General features: G+C 47.1%; 1 protein-coding gene across 4 annotated transcripts in view; it reads left to right on the top strand.

Moving 5' to 3' along the window:
* The window catches only part of APBA2 (amyloid beta precursor protein binding family A member 2), a 262,791-nt gene that overhangs the window by 181,109 nt on the left and 63,885 nt on the right, over window positions 1-17,797 (top strand). For all 4 annotated transcript variants that reach the window (XM_039217199.1, XM_039217198.1, XM_039217196.1 and 1 more), the window contains exon 4: window positions 16,312-17,317. In XM_039217199.1, coding sequence (XP_039073130.1) covers window positions 16,352-17,317 — 966 coding nt within the window. In that variant the 5' untranslated portion in view covers window positions 16,312-16,351. The remainder of the gene's footprint in view (window positions 1-16,311; window positions 17,318-17,797) is intronic.

Genomic DNA, 17,797 nt, shown 5'->3' with positions numbered 1-17,797 from the left:
CTCTAGAGAAATAGGACACACATGTACACTGAGAGGTTCCATGATCCTCCATCTGTAAACTAGAGACCCAGGAAACCCAGTACTGTAACTTAAAGGTCTGAGAGCCAGAGATGCAATGGTAGAGATTCCAGACCAAGTCTGAAGGTGTGAAGGCTTGAGAGTCAGGAGCACCAAGGGCAGAAAAAGATCAGTCGGGCAGAGAGCCAACCCATCCTTCCTTTGCTGTTTTGTTCTCTTTAGACCGTCAGCAAGTTGAATGATGCTCATCCAAGTTGGGACACCAGTTCACCAGTTCGATGCTAATCTCTTCTGGAAACAGCCTCATAGACACACCCAGAGATAACATTTAACCACATATCTGGGTGTCCCATGGCCCAGCCAAGTTGACACACAAAATTAACCATCAGAGCATGTTTATTGTCAAACACATGGAAGATACAGAATAACACAAGGGAGAGAATAGACTCAGTGATCATTCGAAGCTTCTTCAGAGGAAGGAGAGTAAGAGAGAGACATATCATATAAAGTGTTCCTCCTCCTTCCCACCCTTTTTTCCCCCCTACTTGACAATTAAATCAGAGGCTCAGACTGTGGGGCATGGCATTGAAAAACACTATCCAGAGAACGCTAATGTGCACTTGGTCTGAGATCTTCTACTGTTCTACAAGTGATCTCGTGCATGGATGTAACTGTTTGCTTAACCATTTCACAGATGTTTAGCATTTTTGGATATTTTGTTTTATTGTTTGTTTGTTTGTTTTGCCTCCTACACATGTCCTGTCTCCCCCAGCTAGGCTGGAAGCTCCTTGGGGGCTGTGACCTTTCCCGAAGGCCGTTTTTGTGTCTGCACATGCTTTTTACATAGGGAGCTGTTTAAGCAGCCACCCAGGGTTAGCCACATTCTATTACCATCAGGTCCCCAGGGGACCGTTCTCACTTTTTACCAGCTGACTACAATTTGGTGGTGGGGGGGGTGGTTTCCCAAGATCACCCTTAGGTTTGGGAAGTTGCTAGAATGACTCACATAACTCAGGAAGCACTATACTTACCAATAACAGTTTTATTACAGCAAAAGGATACAAGTCCAAACCAGCCAAGAGACACACAGGGCAAAGCAGGAAGCCTCTGTAGTCCTCAGGGACATGTTCTCCTCCCAGCATGGGGGTGTGACAGTAATCAAATAGGACTGCCAACAAGGGAAGTTCACCTGATAAGACATCCTGTCAGGAATCCCAAGTGTTTGGAGGCTCCTTCCCAGGAACCAGGCATCCGGGCCAGCCCAGTTCTTGATTACACACACACACTGATTGCTGTCATGCTTAGCAGCTAACGAAGAATGGCTTGGGGTTCCTTTAGATTTCATCCAGATCCAAACACTCTGTTGAAGACTATATGAAAAAAAGCATTAAGAAGGATGTATGTATGTCATTTGTTTACCTTGAAGAGCGAAGCCTGATTAGAACCAGTGCCAGTTTTTTTCACTTTGGATTCTTGGCCATTGTTTTCCAGCTGCAGTGGCAGAGTGGAAAATTTGCTGGAATAGAGCCTGTAGCACAGGCTCCCAAGGAGAGTCCTCTTGCTGAGGCGCTGCTGCCCAGCTGCCAGCTGCATTCAGACACCGGGTCTTATGACTGGGTTGACTTTCATGGAAATCGATGGACTCATGTAGAAGTTCCTGTACAGACTGCAGCCTCAGAGAGCTGAGGGTTGCTGTGAGTGTTCAGCTCTGGGTAGGGGTGTCAGCAAAGCTTGGTTCTGGAGACCTGACTTCCAGGAGGGCATATGACCTCCGTCCCGCTCTTGAAGCTTGTGATGAGGCCACAGGCTGACTCCACGTGGCTTGTTGGGCCTCTTCACCTGGGGACCCTGACCTTCCCTCACTGCTAGGAGCCCATGAGCCAGAGGAGCTGAGCAGTGAGGGCTTGCTGGTGTAGTGAATGAACATTTAGTGGGTTGCAGTTGAAGGATAATTAGAATAATTGGGATAAATAGCCATCAGGTGTTTGAAAAATAGGTTCATCAACAGCCCGGGAAGGCAGTTAGGTGTATTTACCCAGACTTTGGCAGGAAAGGGTGAATGTCTCCAGCAGGGGCTCCTGTGAGCCCAGGACTCTGCCCAGGCTGGTTAAATGAGTGAGTGTGGCTTTGAAATCCTGTTTTCTCTTTCATGCTTAGTGAGGGAGGTGGGACTGGGTGGGCGGTACCTTGAGAGGAGAGGCCTCAGGGGCATACTGTGATGATGGCATTTTAGTTCCTTTTAGCTGGTACCTGCTAAGCTATTTTTCCTGGGGTTTTTATTATTGATTCCAAAGTTGTGGGTGCTGGAGGGGAGACAGGGAGGCCTGGTGTCTCACCAAATGTGGTGCCTCACTTTTGGCCCCAGACCAGCAGCATCACCTTCACCTGGCACCTGCTAAAAATGCACATTCTCAGTCCTACCCCACACCTCCTCAATCAGAAGCACTGAGAGTGGGCACTTTGGGTTTCACTAATCTCTCCGTTAACCCCAGTGACCTAAAATGTGAGGCCCACTCTTTGAAGGAGCTGTCAGGAAGCAAAGCAGCCCAGACATGCCATGTGGGGACAGAAGAGTCAGAGCCCTGGAGCCCCCAAACCCAGGGTAGCTCTGGGGTATTTGTCCTCCGTTGGAAGCCAAGGCCCAGAAGCTGCTGGGGGCCGCCTTACCCTGCCCACTCGCCCTGGCTGCACCATCTGGGACAGCTGCACCAGGAGGCTGGGGAAGTGCTCAGGGCCATTGCTAGGGGCCGTCCCACCCCCTCACTCCTGAGCCTCTGTCCCACAGACTTCTCCATTACCTGCCAGCCACACCTGTCTGCTTTGCTTCAGCCTCACGACCACCAGATACTGTTTTGTTTTTGTTTTTGGTTTTTTTGTCTTGAAAAGCTACAGCCAGGGCCCTAACTTGAAAGTACTCACCATCTCTCTTCTTACCATACTTTTCTAAGGGAAGAAAATGTTACTTAGGAGGAAAAGGCAGCCTGGGTCTCTTGTGGGAAGGATCAAAGTTGTCCTGCAGATGTCTGCTAGGAGGGTGGATTAACAGCTGAGCCCAGGGGGTGCTTGGGAGCAGCTCTGGAGAAATCTGGTGGGCTGCCTATGCACACCCCCAAAACTGGGGAATGGGGTGGAGCTGGCTTTTCCCCAGCAAAGGATGAGCAGCTTCCTCACTCTGAGCTACAGTACCTGCATGGGGCGTTCAGGGGCATGGAGACCACGATGCCCCCCTGAGGAGGTGTAGCCACAGGCCCACATGTGACTGTGCATCTTCTCTTTTGCAATACCTCCCTGCTCCCGCTAAGTCCCCGAGTTCCCTGCTTCCACAGAGGAAACATTTGTAAAAGAGTTATACATAAATAAAGTTAAGTCATTTTAAATGAGCCAGGAGAAGCTGGCTATTTGAAGAAATTCCTGTGGGAGATCTTTTATTCAGAAGATAATCATTTGACAAAGTGATTAAGTAGCCGACAATTTATATCCATTTCCAGAGCTGCTTCTCCGCATGGAGAGTTTCGTTTATACCCTTTCAGCCTCTCTCATTGAGCCCCTTTTCCTAGGCACTGAAGGACCCCCAGATACAAGACTGAGCCCCTGACTCCATTGGCTTATAAATGAGGTGGGTATGTTGGCACCATCTATAGAGAGTTAAAGAATGTTCTGGAAGGCCAAACAGATGGGTTGGGGTGACTTGCTGGAAGGATGAAGTGAATGAAAAATTGTGTGAGATCACAGGTTGGCCATCGCCGTGAGCTGGTGCCTCTAGGGGGTTTGCTGGGATTGGGGTGGGAGCCTCACAGGAGAGGAGAGTATATAGGCATCCCTTGTGGGTGAGGGTCCAAGACAGGCAGGGATGGTGCCTCTCTGAGCTGGTTATTTCCTGCCTGAGTGAGCTGGGACTGCTGAGAAATAAGTGCCAGAGTGAGTGAGACCCTTGTCTCTCCCTGTTGGAAGGGCTGTCCTTCCCCACGGATCCTGGGCTCCTATGTCCTGGGCTGGGTCTGGGCTTCAACTCCCAACTCTGCTGGCCCTCTGCTCTGGCCAGGGCTGCTGGCACTGTGATGCCTGGCCCTCTGCTTTGACAACCTCTGCCCAGCACTTCCTGAATTCTAGAACCCCCTTGGTTTTGGTCGTGGTAAACCGTGGCTTCCTACAGAGCTGTTCTCCGGGCACTGCCCTCTCCAACAGCTCTGGGGAACTCCCTTTTCCAGCTCCAAGTCACCACAGCTTCGGAGGGGTACTTGAGAACCAACAGGACCCCAGCTGTGGAGGAGTGCAGAGGTACGGAAATCTAAATTGCAGGTCATCTCGGATGGTTAGCTTTGGAAACTGATGGCATCTTTCCATGATAGAGGTTGGTTTCATATCCTGCTTATACAATGCTGAGCCAAATCAGCAAAGCTGTACTTTGAAAAGTTGACAGTCCAGCATCTCAGTCCTATAATTAGCACCCGCAGACCAGTGCTAAAGCATTATATTAAGGGAAGGAAGTCCTAGACACTGTCTGGTACGGGGGCCCTAGGGGCCTCATGCACACTTCCCTCCTAGCCCCTTTCCTGTCTGTGTGCATTTCCTAGAAGGACCTGGAGCTGATTGAACTCTTTTGGTCAAGGTAGGGGTAGAGGCAGGGAGATCCCCAGTCTTATTAAAAGTGTCCTTCGAACATATCGCTTTGTTTCAGCTTCATGCCAGGCTGTAAAAGGGAAGGCCACTTTGTGTGTGTCAGGGCCTTTGCTGAAGAGCAGCATTGCTTCCCTGAGGCCCAGGGGGATGATGGCTATGAAGGGCCAGGATCAGGAGAGCCCTAGAGGTTCTATGTGTCATTAGACAAAGGCCCCAAAGACCTCAGATGCCTGCAGCAGTGGGTGGTAGAGGAGAGTCTGCGGCCAACCCTTCAGCAACATGAAGCTCCCTTTCCCTGCATGGTTGCCTCTTACTCTCCTGGCTCAGAGCTTCTTACCTGGAGACTGTGAACCTTGGGGGTTATAGAGTCTTCCTGGAAAGGCCATCAACCATATATTCAATAATTCCAATTCTGTGCTCTTTGCATTGTCTATGTTTCAGTCACTGGGGCAGTCAAAATACTGATATCAGGGCCCCACCCAGAAATTCTGACTTCCTAGGACTGGGACAGGTCCAGAAATAATGGTTTTTAAAATTTTTTTAATGTTTATTCTTGAGAGAGAGACAGAGTGCGAGTGGGGGGAAGGGGCAGAGAGACTGAGAGAGACAGACAGACAGAATCTGAAGCAGAGTCCAGGCTCCATGCTGTCAGCACAGAGCCCGGTGCAGGCTTGAACTCATGAACCACGAGATCATGTCCTGAGCCGAAGTCAGACGCTTAATCAGCTGAGCCACCCACACGCCCCCCAGGAATGATGGTTTTGAAAAGCTCTCCAGGGTGATTCTAACATGCAGCTGGGACTGGGGACCCTGGGACTGGTAGAAGTTGTCCGTTTGCCTCCAGCATGGCTTCTCTGCTGCTGATGGTACAGATGATAGTAGGCTGAGCCGGGATCATTGGTTGCAGTTGTACGTGTTTGATGAATTGAACAAAATAAAAATAAGTAGGTTTTCACTTAATGTACCTTTCAAAATCTATGAACAGATCAATGAGGATGTATGATGCTGGCCAAGATTAAGTAAGCCCACTGAAGCCTGTCTCTCACATTTATTAGAACTAAAAACTCTGGACAGAATAAAAAGCAACACCATTGGCATGGAGGTCAAAGCTTGAATGCTCAGTAATTAGACATAATTCTGAATGGAGAGGTAGAAAAACCTCAATAATATATGAGCAAGGTAAATCCAGTGATACCTAACAACAATAGGTAGGGTTATCCCAGGAATGCAAGGCTGTTTTGAAAGTCAAACCTAAGCCAGTGTATTACACAGAGTAGAGAAGAAAAACCACATGGGCATCTCAGTAGGGGTAGAAAAAAGCATTTAACAAAATTCAGCATTCATTAATGATTTAAAAAACACTCAGCACACAGGAATGGAGACATCTTCAATCTGAAAGAGGACATCTGCAAAATATTTACAGCTAAGATCATACTAGTGGTGAAAGACTGAATGTTTTCCACCTAAGGTCAGGGACAAGACAAGGTCTGGTGGCTGTCATTTCTCCTATTTAGCATCATACAGGATGTCCTCACCAATATGGTAAGACAAAGAAAAGAAATAAAAAGGAGGGAGATTGCAAAAGAATACAAAAAAACAACTCTTGCAGACTTCATCATTGTCTGCAGAGTCTCATGGCATCTACAGAAAGCTAAAATAGATGAATTGAGCAAGTTCACTATGTAACAGTTAAATTTCTACACTATATCAATAAAGCAATTGTGAGTAAAAAAGAGCGTTTATAGTGCACTAAAAAGAGAAAAGAAATATATATAATTCTGACAAAGCATGTACAAGTACTGAAGGCCAGAAGCTAAATACTGATAAGAGAAATCAAAGAGGACCTAAATAATGGAAAGATATATCATATTTATGCATTGGAAAATTCAGTATAGTTCAGATGTTAATTCTCCCCAAGTTGATGTATAGATTTGATGCATTCTCAATTAAATTCTCAGCAAGATTAAAAAAAATATAGATATCGGAGGCACCTGGTGACTCGGTTGGTTAAGCATCCGACTTTGGTTCAGGTCATGATCTCACAGTTCATGGGTTTGAGTGTTGAGCCTGTTTGGGATTCTCTCTTTCCCTCTCTCTCTGCCTGCCCCAGAGCACACACTTACGTGGTTTCTCTCTCTTAAAATAAATAAATAAACATTAAAAAAAAGGTATTGATAAGATGATTCTAAAATGTATATGCTGGAAAGGCAAGGAAGGACACTTGAATAACTGACACAAGTGGTCAGACTCAAGGTGGAAACACATCCCTGATTACATGCTGGAGACTTCTCCAGAACATAAAAAAACAAAGGAGTTCCTTTGAGTAAGGTACACACAATCCTTATGGACTGTGTTGGTTTGCTAGAGCTGCTGTAACAAAGTAGCCCAAACTGGGTGGCATAAACAACAGGAATGTATTGTTTTACAGTTGTGGAGGCCAGGATTCTGAGATGGAGGTGCTCATGGTGTTGGTTCCTGTGAGGGGGGTTCTGTTCCCTGCTTCTCTCGGAGCTCCTGGGTGCCTTCATTTTCACATGATGTTTTCCCTGTATGTGTCTGTCTCCAAGTTTCCTCTTTTTATAAGGACATCAGTCATATTGGATTAGGGCCCGCCCTAATTACCTTATTTTAATTAATTACATCTGCAATGACCATTTCCAAACAAGGCCACATCCTGAGCCACTGGGCCTTAGGACATCAAGCTATAAATTTGGAGAGGGAGGGGACACAGTTCAGCCCATAATGGTTTATTTTCAATCTGCACAGTGAGTGATACATGCCGTTAGAAGTGATTAGGAAACTACGAATATAGCTGGACAGCCAGTACAAACGACTCCGGTTTTCTCTCTGTCTTGTGGCTGCTTTCTCTGGGGTGACTGAGTCCTTTATCTCTGAGGATGGATTTGGTATAGGATGTGTTTAGAGTGTCCTTCCTGACCCAAGGCCCTGGCAAATGCAGACATTAAGCGTTTTTCTCAACATTCTCAAGCATATTGCCAATAATTTTTGTGTTGTTTAATTGCCTTCTTATCCGGATCCTTGATTTCCTCCTGAATGCAAGTAAGAACAGATGCTGACAGGGGTAAGCCACCAGTGTTTCCGGGAGTTCTTGGGGGAGAAAGGTCACTTCTTACAATTAGGGGTAACTAATGAGAAATAAGTGTCTGCTGGCCCACATGTGTTCATAGGTACCATACTGCCATGCGTTATGGCGTGAATGCTGGTTTCAGGTGTAGCTTACGTTGTGGGATTCAGACACCAGCTCCTGAGGACTTGTCATTGGTGAAGAGATGATGGCGTTTTTAAAATGTATTTCAGGGTCAGGTCATTCTCTTTTGCTCATTCTGAGCTGAGGATGCGGTGGGACAGATATCCTGGCATACTGAAAGGCCCAGATGGAATAAATCAGTCCCCACCTGTGTCCCAAGACTCTTTCAAGGGATGCTGAGACCTATGTCCTTGCTATGCAGAAATGTCACTTGCAGCTGTGGCTATAGAGGGCTTGTACTCCATGGTTCTTGTCTTTTTATGTTATTAGTCTATAGAAGTACCATACTCAGAAAGAAGAAGGGAAGGAAGTAAATACAGTTATCATCCCATCACTCAAAGGAAACCCTTGCTGGTGTTTGAATGTATTTCTTCACAGTTTATTCTATGTTTATTTGGTTGTGAATAAATTATAACAATGCATTTTATGTGATAAACTCTTTGTAAATATTTTAATCACTGCATAATTGTCTTGTGGATGTGCTAACATTGGCTTAACTAAGAGCCTGTATTGAAGGTTTGGTGTGGGCTCAACATTTTTGCCCTTTTTTTCCCTGCCGTTTTTCAAAGAGAAGCATAGCCCTGTGTGAGCTGAGCTAGGTTGCAGTGTCTTGTGTGACGGTGTTAGAACTCAACCTGGTTTTGGGGAAATTATTAACGTCTCTTCAAAGCTTGTGGTTGTCTGATCTTGTAGCAAGATGCTTAATCAATGACTTTTGCCTGGGTTCCTTGAACTGATAATACAGGCGTACTCTAGGGCTGTGTACACTCAGACTGTGTGTGGTCAACGCAATGAAATAATACTTGAAAGGGAAAAGAGGCTATTATCTTTGCAGCCTGTGAGACAGAACTGAGGAACAAGACTGTGGGCAGCAGCCATTTGGTTGAGTATATATCCCATTTGTATGATAACATTTTTACCTGGTTGGTAGTGTGGCCACCGAATCACTCTTTTTCGTCTTGGTCTGCTTAGTAGTGCTTCTAAGAACTGGCTAATGCTGTTTTCCCATGCACAAGAAAAATGGGGTTTCGAATAAGGACACTGGGGCTCTTTATTGTTGACAATAAGCCTTTATTTCCCACATCTCATTAGCATGTTTCAGGAGGAGAGTGGGAGCATCGAGTCAGGGTCTGCATTTTCTACTGATTTATGTGCTTGCTGTTCTAGAATTAATTGAGTCTGGACACAGGGCCTCATTTTCATTTTCTTGGACGCATAGCAGGTAATCGTGTTTCTTCTGTACATTTGAATTGCTTTCCAGATGGTCTGTTGTGAACGATTTATCTTTAATATGATTAATCAGAAGCAGAGGACCTCAATATGTTTGTTCACAGGCTCGCATGCAAAACCTCCCGGCCCCCTACTGTAGGGGTGGTTAACTCTCTCCTGGCTAGAGTCCTCCTGGAGCTTTTCTGAGGACCTGGACCTTGGATTGGAGGAAAGTTTAAAGGGTCCTGGATAAAAGCCATGGAAGGGGGTAAAAGGCTTAGAGTATATCCTCAGGGAACCATCAGGACATTACCTATCATATAAAAATAGGATACCATTCATGTATCACTAGAGAATAAGATTCTGTCTATTGGGCCAGGAAACACTATGTAGCCATTAAAATCATAATTATAGAGAGTTCCCACTGCTTACATATTATATTAGGAGAGGAGAACATGGCAGTGTTTTCAGCAAGACTTCAGCCACACAAAAGAGATGTGTAGAAAAGAGAATGGAAAGAAATACATGACAAAATCAATGATGGCTGTCTGTGGATGGAACAGCTATGAGGGGGTGTCTCTTTTTGTCTATATTTCCTATTAAATATACTGCAGAACAAATCGTGATCCTTATCTTTGGGAAGTATTGTGCCCGGAGAAGCAGTCACCTCCTGGGTACAAAAATCTGCCCGTGTTCATTTAACAAATGATGTGCTAAGATTAGTCACGTGTCCTGCCCTCTTCTCAAGGCAGGGAGTGAAGCTCCTCATAGCCTCCTACAGGGCAGCTGTCCCCTTGAAACTGTTGCACTCCCAGAAGGAGAATGCACTGATGTAACTGCAGATCTTTCCATGAGATGTTGCTTGTGAGCTTACAGAGCCTTGGGGTCCAGGAAGACGAGGTTTGGAGGCTATGTGGGACCTCCCTGCAGACACGAAAGGTGCTGAAAAAGCTGCTTGTCACTGTGGTGTTATAATTGGAATCCTTTGTCATCGAGCTGCAAGCCCTCCTATGTAATGGCAGTGTGTTAGTGCCTTGTGCTTTTAAACACACCTTTACTGGACTGCATTGGATAGTAGAAGCTCAGAACTCCTTTTTTTCAGGAATCACTTTGCTTCACTTTGCCCTACCTTTCCTTCTCCTCGCCCTTTGACCTCACCACACCTTCCTGGTCTGGGAAGTGTCTGCTGTTCTCTGAATAACCCTTGTGGGTCCAGACCACCCACCTTTGTCCTACTGGGAGGGAGTATAGGTGACCCAGGAGGTGCATCTTGAAAAGGAATAGAGAATGCGCAGAACATGATGGCCTGGGCATCTAGGGAAGGGCCTTGTATTTTCTTAGCAAGGAGATCAAATCCATTCTGTAGTTAGTGGAAAGCCCCCAGAGACCCCCAAGCATCATTCAGGGCAAGGTTAAGTGCAACCCTACAGCCCCTCACAGAAGAATCACCTGCAGCTCTAGGCCTGGCTTTGGCCCACCTGCTCAGAATCTTGGGCCCAAGAACCTGCAAGAAGAAGAAGGTGGGCCTTCTACCCATCAAAGTGAATGAACCATTGCTTTGGGGGAGCAGCTCTTGCCTTTCCCCAATACCTCCCCCTTTCCTGCACTCCTACCTCCATGCACCCATATCCTGTTGCTAGAATGCACATTATGTCCCCGGCCAGGGTGACTGTCACCTGACAGCAGCCATTTCCAGCCCCCGGTGTCAGCAGAGTTCCCATTACCCATCGAAGACACATACCTTATCAGGCATTCTCTCCCTTCACATTTCATTTAAAATTTTCCTCACCTCCCTGTATATAGTAGGTAAAAACAAACATTATGGAATTGAGGCCTGCATTGGTTTAACCCTCTTCAAGCCCTGAAGGCAGGTACTATCATTTCCAATTTACCAAAAGGGTGGAAGGACATGCCTCTGTTAAATACTTTGCCCAAGGCCTGACAGTAAATGGAGGCCCAAATGTAAACAAGGACCTTCTGTCTTCATCTTTAACAGGAGGGTTCTTTCTCTTATACCAAAAGTGGTAGGTTATACGGGTAGGTTAAGTGTAATTCTGCAAACCTTCAAAGATGTGGCTGCCATCCAGGATTCTGGTGTGGGTCCCTTTCCATTTGTATCCATGGAAAAGAGAACCAGAGCCGAAGGTCTGCACTATCAAACTCTAGAAAAGCCAACTAGCATGGTATTTGATGGTGAAAACTTAAAAACAAACCAAAAAACCAGGATCATTCACAATGTCTAGCCAGAGCTCTATGGGAACCCGAGGCAAAGAGAAAAGTCAATAATACTGATCTTGTCTTTATGTAACATTTTGGTATTTTTTATCATCTATTTTCACATTATTTTTTATTATTTTTATTTATTTATTTATTTATTTATTTTTAATGTTTTATTTATTTTTGAGAGAGAGGAGAGACAGCGTTAGCAGGGGAGGGTCAGAGAGAGAGGGAGACACAGAATCTGAAGTAGGTTCCAGGCTCTGAGCTGTCAGCACAGAGCCCGACACAGCACTCAAACCCATGAACTGGGAGATCATGACCTGAGCCAAAGTCGGACACTGAACTGACTGAGCCACCCAGGTGCCCCTATTTTTTTTTTTTAAAGTGTTGCATTAAAATAGTCTCTTTCTTTTGCCCTGTTAAATTGTGTTCTTCTTTTATTTTTTCAGTGTATTTATTTGAGAGAGAGAAAGACATGGGGTGGGGGAGGCAGAGAGAGAGTCAGACACGGGGCTTGAACTCACAAACTGTGAGATCACGACCTGAGCTGAAACCAAGAGTCAGACACTTAACTGATCGAGCCACCCAGGGGCCCCTGCCTTGTTAAATTTTATGACTGAGGTGAGTGCCATACATGCTTCACCCTGGACCAGCCCTGGTAAGAAGTAAAGACATTTTCATTGCACTTAGGAATAAGTCAAGGATGCTTCTTAGCAGATCTGCCACTTAACTGTGTAGTAGTAGTCCAGAGCAGTCCATCCAGAAAAGGTGGTAAAATCCTGGAATTGAGAGGAACAAAATTACCAACTAAAAATTATTAGAATTTAGAAAAGAATTTTTACAAGATCAGTATAGATTTTTTTCTATGTACCAACAACAGCCAGGTAAATATATAATGGCAGACACTACAGCTACCAGAAAATAATAAAATCTAAGAATAAACTTGTTATGAAGAATCCTGTGATGCTATTGAAAGACCTTTTAAATCTTGGATAAATGGGGGCACCTGGTGGTTCAGTTGATTAAGTGTCCAACTCTTGATCTTGGCTCAGGTCTTTTTTTTAAAAAAAATCTTTTTAATGTTTTATTATTTCTGAGAGAGAGAGAGAGTGTGAGCTGGGGAGGGTCAGAGAGAGAGGGAGACACAGAATCTGAAACAGGCTCCAGGCTCTGAGCTGTCAGCACAGACCCCGACGCGGGGCTCAAAACCACGAACCGTGAGATCATGACCTGAGCCAAAATCAGACGCTTAACCAACTGAGCCACCCAGGCGCCCCAGTCTTGTCTCACGTTTTGATCTCAGGGTCATGAGTTTAGGTCCTGAACTTCAGAGTATATTTACATACTTGATAAGCCAAGTTCTTCATTACTCTCATTTTTAGATCTTTCTGAGCTATTTTCACATATTTATTCTTCCAAATGAACCTAAGAATTATTAGGTCACAGTTTCCCCAATATTCTGTTGAAGCATTGGCTGAGATAGCCTCATGTTATAGATGGCTTGGGTAAATTATTTATGGGATCAGTGACTATTCCACATTACTGTAATGTATGTGCTTTCATCCTTGAGTCTTATATTGGCCTAGAGGGTGGTATATTGTAGATGTGGGCATACATACATCTGTGTTTACATACAGATTTTATCCCCCAAATGACCTAGAATTTGGGGTTAAGATGTAATCTGAAGTTAGGAGGTATGGTGTACCTTAGTGTGTTCTTTAACAAGGATATGGATACCTGCAATTGCGTGACCTAGGGAGATACAGAGATGCTGTAGAGATAGAGTTACTCCCAAGGAATAGGAACTGTGTGTTCAAGGGCAACTGACTGCCAGCCCCATTTGCCTTTGACCATCCTGAGTCTCAAGGTGTAAGAATCTGGCTGTCTCCTGGGGCGCCTGGGTGGCTCAGTCGGCTAAGCGTCTGACTTCGGCTCAGGTCATGATCTCACAGTCTGTGGGTTCGAGCCCCGTGTCGGGCTCTGTGTTGACAGCTCAGAGCCTGGAGCCTGTTTCAGATTCTGTGTCTCCCTCTCTCTCTGCCCCTATCCCACTTGCTCTCTGTCTCTGTCTCTCAAAATAAAATAAAGACATAAAAATTAAAAAAAAAAAAGTGTTCTCTTAACCACTGCAATCAGGGCATGCTTTAGGAGCCATTTTGGGGGTTGCTACTAGAGATTGTGTCCTCAAAAAGGTGGTTCCCAAGTTCCTTCTGTCAGTCCTACAACATATGCATGTCCCTGGTAGTTAGCTGTGAATGTAAGAGATCTGTTGTAAAATGATAAATGGCTATGAGGCAGGCCAGTACCTTTGATGCATCACCTGTATTTTAGTGAACACTGAGCACCTCCATCCCTACCTGGGAATAAATCTCTGGGATTATCCTGTCAGCTTTGGGGTTTGGGTATGGGGTAACTTGTGAGGGCATTTATACCCTATAGCATCCATCCCAGTGATAATATTCTTAGTGGGGTATCTTTCTAGACTGCAGGCTGTTCTGGAGAAGGCTCTGTCAGTCTGTCAGCATCTAGTGATGCTACCAAGACACAGCCATTCATTAGCCTCTTGTAATAGGAAATTTTCTTGGAGTGAATTCACATGTCAGAAGCATGTGGCTCAATCAGTAATGATGCTCGCACTCTGAGTATCTGGACAAATGAAATAATTCTCTCCTCCATTCTTTTGGGAATATTCATAATGGTGTGACTGTGGCCATCTGGTAAACCCAGTCTCATAGAAAAATGTGTTTTGGGCACCACTACAAGCAAAATGCTGTGTGGGTGCTCTGGGGAATACAGAATGCAAAGGGTCTTTAGTTTAGGGCTTTTAGGGGGAGGTGAAGTAGAAGAAAGGACGTATAGCCAGGGAAGCTCGGAGCCTGGGCAGGAACTGGCAATGAGAGCCTCTGTCTCTTCTCTCTAATCCTGCTGAGCTCAGATCCCATTGCTTCCACCGCTTAAATACTGAGTCACAGCTCCTCTCTCATTTCCACTGCTTTAAGCTCTCATTTCTTTCAAAAAATATTTAAAAAAATTTTTTTACATTTATTTATTATTGAGAGACAAAAAGAGAGCATGAACAGGGGAGAGGCAGAGAGAGAAGGAGACACAGAATCAGAAGCAGGCTTCAGGCTCTGAGCAAGCTGTCAGCACAGAGCCTGATGTAGGGCCCAAACCCATGAACCATGAGATCATGACCTGAGCTGATCATGACCTCAACTGACTGAGCCACCCAGGAGCCCCTAAGAAAACATTTTTTATTGTGGTAAAATGCACATAAAATAAAATTTATCACTGTAACCATTTTCATGCGTACAGGGTCTCATTTCTTCTGTGGACACCAGAAGAAGTTTTTAAAAGTAAAAGAACTGGGGCGCCTGGGTGGCTCCATCAGTTAAGTGTCCGGCTTCAGCTCAGGTCACGATCTCACAGTTCGTGGGTTCGAGCCCCGCATTGGGCTCTGTGCTGACAGCTAGCTCAGAGCCTGGAGCCTGCTTCAGATTCTGTGTCTCCTTCTCTCTGACCCTCCCCTGCTCACGCTGTCTCTCTCTCTCTCTAAGAAATAAAAAAAAACATTAAAAAAAATTAAAAAAATAAAAGAACTATGATACAAACAAACACAAGGCATATGAAATGTAAAAGTACCATTTAAAGAATAAAGCAAACATCTTTGCTCATTGGCCATCACTCAGCTGAAGAGATAGAACATTAACCATCTGTTTGAATATCCCCTATGCCTTTTCCCTGGTGCTGGCCCCTCACATTCTCTAGAGCTGCACTAGACTTCACTGGTCTTCCTCCCTGCAGCTCTCTGTCTGCCAGTATCTCTTCCTCACTAGACTCAGAGAGATAAGACTAAAACAGGAATCCTGTGTGTCATGCACCTGCTGAAAGTTGCCTGATGACTCTGAGTGTTTTGTAGGATAAAATGCAGAGTCCTGGGGGTGGAGTAAAGACCTCTTCCATTTTTTTTTAAGTTTATTTATTTATTTTGAGAGAGAGACAGAGTGAGTGAGTGAGGGACAGAGGGAGAGAGAGAGAGAGAGAGAGAAAGAGAGAGAGAGGGAATCCCAAGCAGGCTCTGCACTGTCAGCATGAAGCCTGTTGCAGGGCTTAAACTCACAAACTGTGAGATCATGATCTGAACCAAAACCAATAGTTGGGCTGCTTAACAGACTGAGCCACCCCGATGCCCCAGGACCTCCCCCATTAGGATCTTTGCAGTGCCCTGCGATGCCACAACGCACATCCTGAAAGCTGCAGCCACAGCCTCCACCCTCTCTCTGTGGCCAGGCAGTGCTCTCCCCACTCTGGCGTCCCCCTCCCCTATACCCCTACCCTGCCGAGCCTGTGAGGCTAGGGCTCCCATTCAGCTTCTCTGTATGGTTCTCAGCCTGGATAGTTCCCGGCAAATGCTGCTTGGTTTGGAGTGAGGAGGAAGGAGAGGCTTCTGTGTGCTGGGGAGGGCGAGACCGCTGGGGGGCGAACTTGAGGCCTTTCAGGAGCAGCAGATTTAGACTTGGAAGGTAGTGGTACCTCCTAATCAGACCTTCTCATGTCTTCTGAATGAAAGCTTCTCTTTGGCTTTTTGAGAGAAAATAACTTGATCTGATGCTTCCTTGTCTTGTTACCTTGGCTACCCAAACTGAGTGAGCAGTTCTAAGAAGTCATGAATGAGCTGGTGGGAAAGAGGCAGTCATCCTGGCGAATGGCAGGTGCCTTGCCTCGCCTCTGCCTCCTTTGCCCCCAGCCCTCCATGTTCCCCCTTTTCTGCGGCATGACCATGCATTGCTTTCCACAAATGAGTCAGCAGCAGTGGGGACATCACATTATTTGAACAGATGTGCATTAACATCACCCTGGGACAACATGGTGGTGAAGCACTCCCGTGGGTCCTGCTGCTGGCAGCCTGGTGGGAGTCGTGGGTTGGCCATGCTTTGTGGGGTTCTGACTGTCCTCTCTGACGTTCCTCCCCACAGTGGCTGCTTGCAGGTGACGATGGCCGCGTGAGCGTCCGCCATGGCCAACCGGAAGCGTCAGAGCACGGCGAGCAGCATGCTGGACCACAGGGTGCGGCCGGGCCCCGTCCCCCATGGCCAGGAGCCCGAGAGTGAGGATGCAGAGCTGCCCTTGGCGGAGTACGTGCCCAAGGGCCTGGAGCTGGCCACCATGCAGCCCGAGAGCCCCACGCCCCCGGACCAGGGGTGCCATGACCACAGCCCCGATGGGGACTCCAGCTCTGACTACGTGAACAACACCTCTGAGGAGGAGGATTACGACGAGGGCCTCCCTGAGGAGGAGGAAGGCATCACCTACTACATCCGCTACTGCCCGGAGGATGACAGCTACCTGGAGGGCATGGACTGCAACGGGGAGGGGTACCTGGCCCGTGGCACGCGCCACCTGGAGACAGACGAGTGCCAGGAGGCCGTGGAGGAGTGGACGGACTCAGCAGGCCCCCATCCACACGGCCACGGGGACGAGGGCAGCCCCGACTACCGGGACGGCCACCTCCCCATCCCGGAGGACGAGGCCTCCGTCCTGGAGGCCCAGGACCAGGAAGAAGGTGTCCACTACTGTCCCAGCGAAGAGGGCTACCAGGACTACTACCCCACGGAGACCAACGGGAACACAGGCGGTGCCTCCCCCTATCACCCGAGGCGTGGGGGTGGGGACCTGGAGGACCAGGAGGAGGACATCGACCAGATCGTGGCCGAGATCAAGATGAGCCTGAGCATGACCAGCATCACCAGCGCCGGTGAGGCCAGCCCTGAACACACGTTGGTGCGGGGACCTGAGCCGGGACCCAGGGACTCCATGGAGGCCTGCCCGCCCAGCGAGGCCAGCCACGGCCCTAGCAGACATGAGGGAAGGCCCAAGTCGCTGAACCTCCCTCCTGAGGCCAAGCACTGTGGAGACCCCCCGAGAGGCTTCAAGACCAAGTCCAGGACTCCAGAGGAGAGGCCAAAGTGGCCCCAAGAGCAGGTAGGATTCTGGCTGTCCCCAGAGGGAAGAGGGCGGAGGGGCCCAGAGGGCAAAGGATGCCCCAGTGTCACCCATGCAGGTGCCAAAGCCCATTAGTTCAAGTGCATGTTTAGTTCTGCATTCATTCAGTTATGTAACAGGTGTGTGGACATTCTAGTGCCTTCCAGAAGATGCCTCCCTCCCACCTAAAAGAGATTGGGTCTCTAGCCTGCTTGCACTGAATCTGTTTGTGGTTGGGGGTGGTCCTGTGTGACTACCATCCCCCTACCAGGTTTTTTTCTCAGGCTGATGGGACATTGACAAGGCTGTGGGGTCGCAGGGAAGTGCATACTGCAGCAGCCAGTGGTTGGATGCCACAGTGACCAGGGGCAGTGACCTGAGTGCATTTCACAGGGGCCATTGTATCCTGCTGACACTTTTCTGAAAGCTCAGGCGCTTGGCATTATGGGCCATTAGCTGTAAATAACTATTTTGAAAAAC

The sequence above is a fragment of the Hyaena hyaena genome, unplaced genomic scaffold (assembly GCF_003009895.1).
Source record: "Hyaena hyaena isolate Hyena2069 unplaced genomic scaffold, ASM300989v1 scaffold_670, whole genome shotgun sequence".
In the NCBI taxonomy this organism is placed as follows: domain Eukaryota; kingdom Metazoa; phylum Chordata; class Mammalia; order Carnivora; family Hyaenidae; genus Hyaena; species Hyaena hyaena.
Note: the sequence above shows the minus strand (reverse complement) of the source record. Positions and strands in the feature narration are given on the sequence as shown.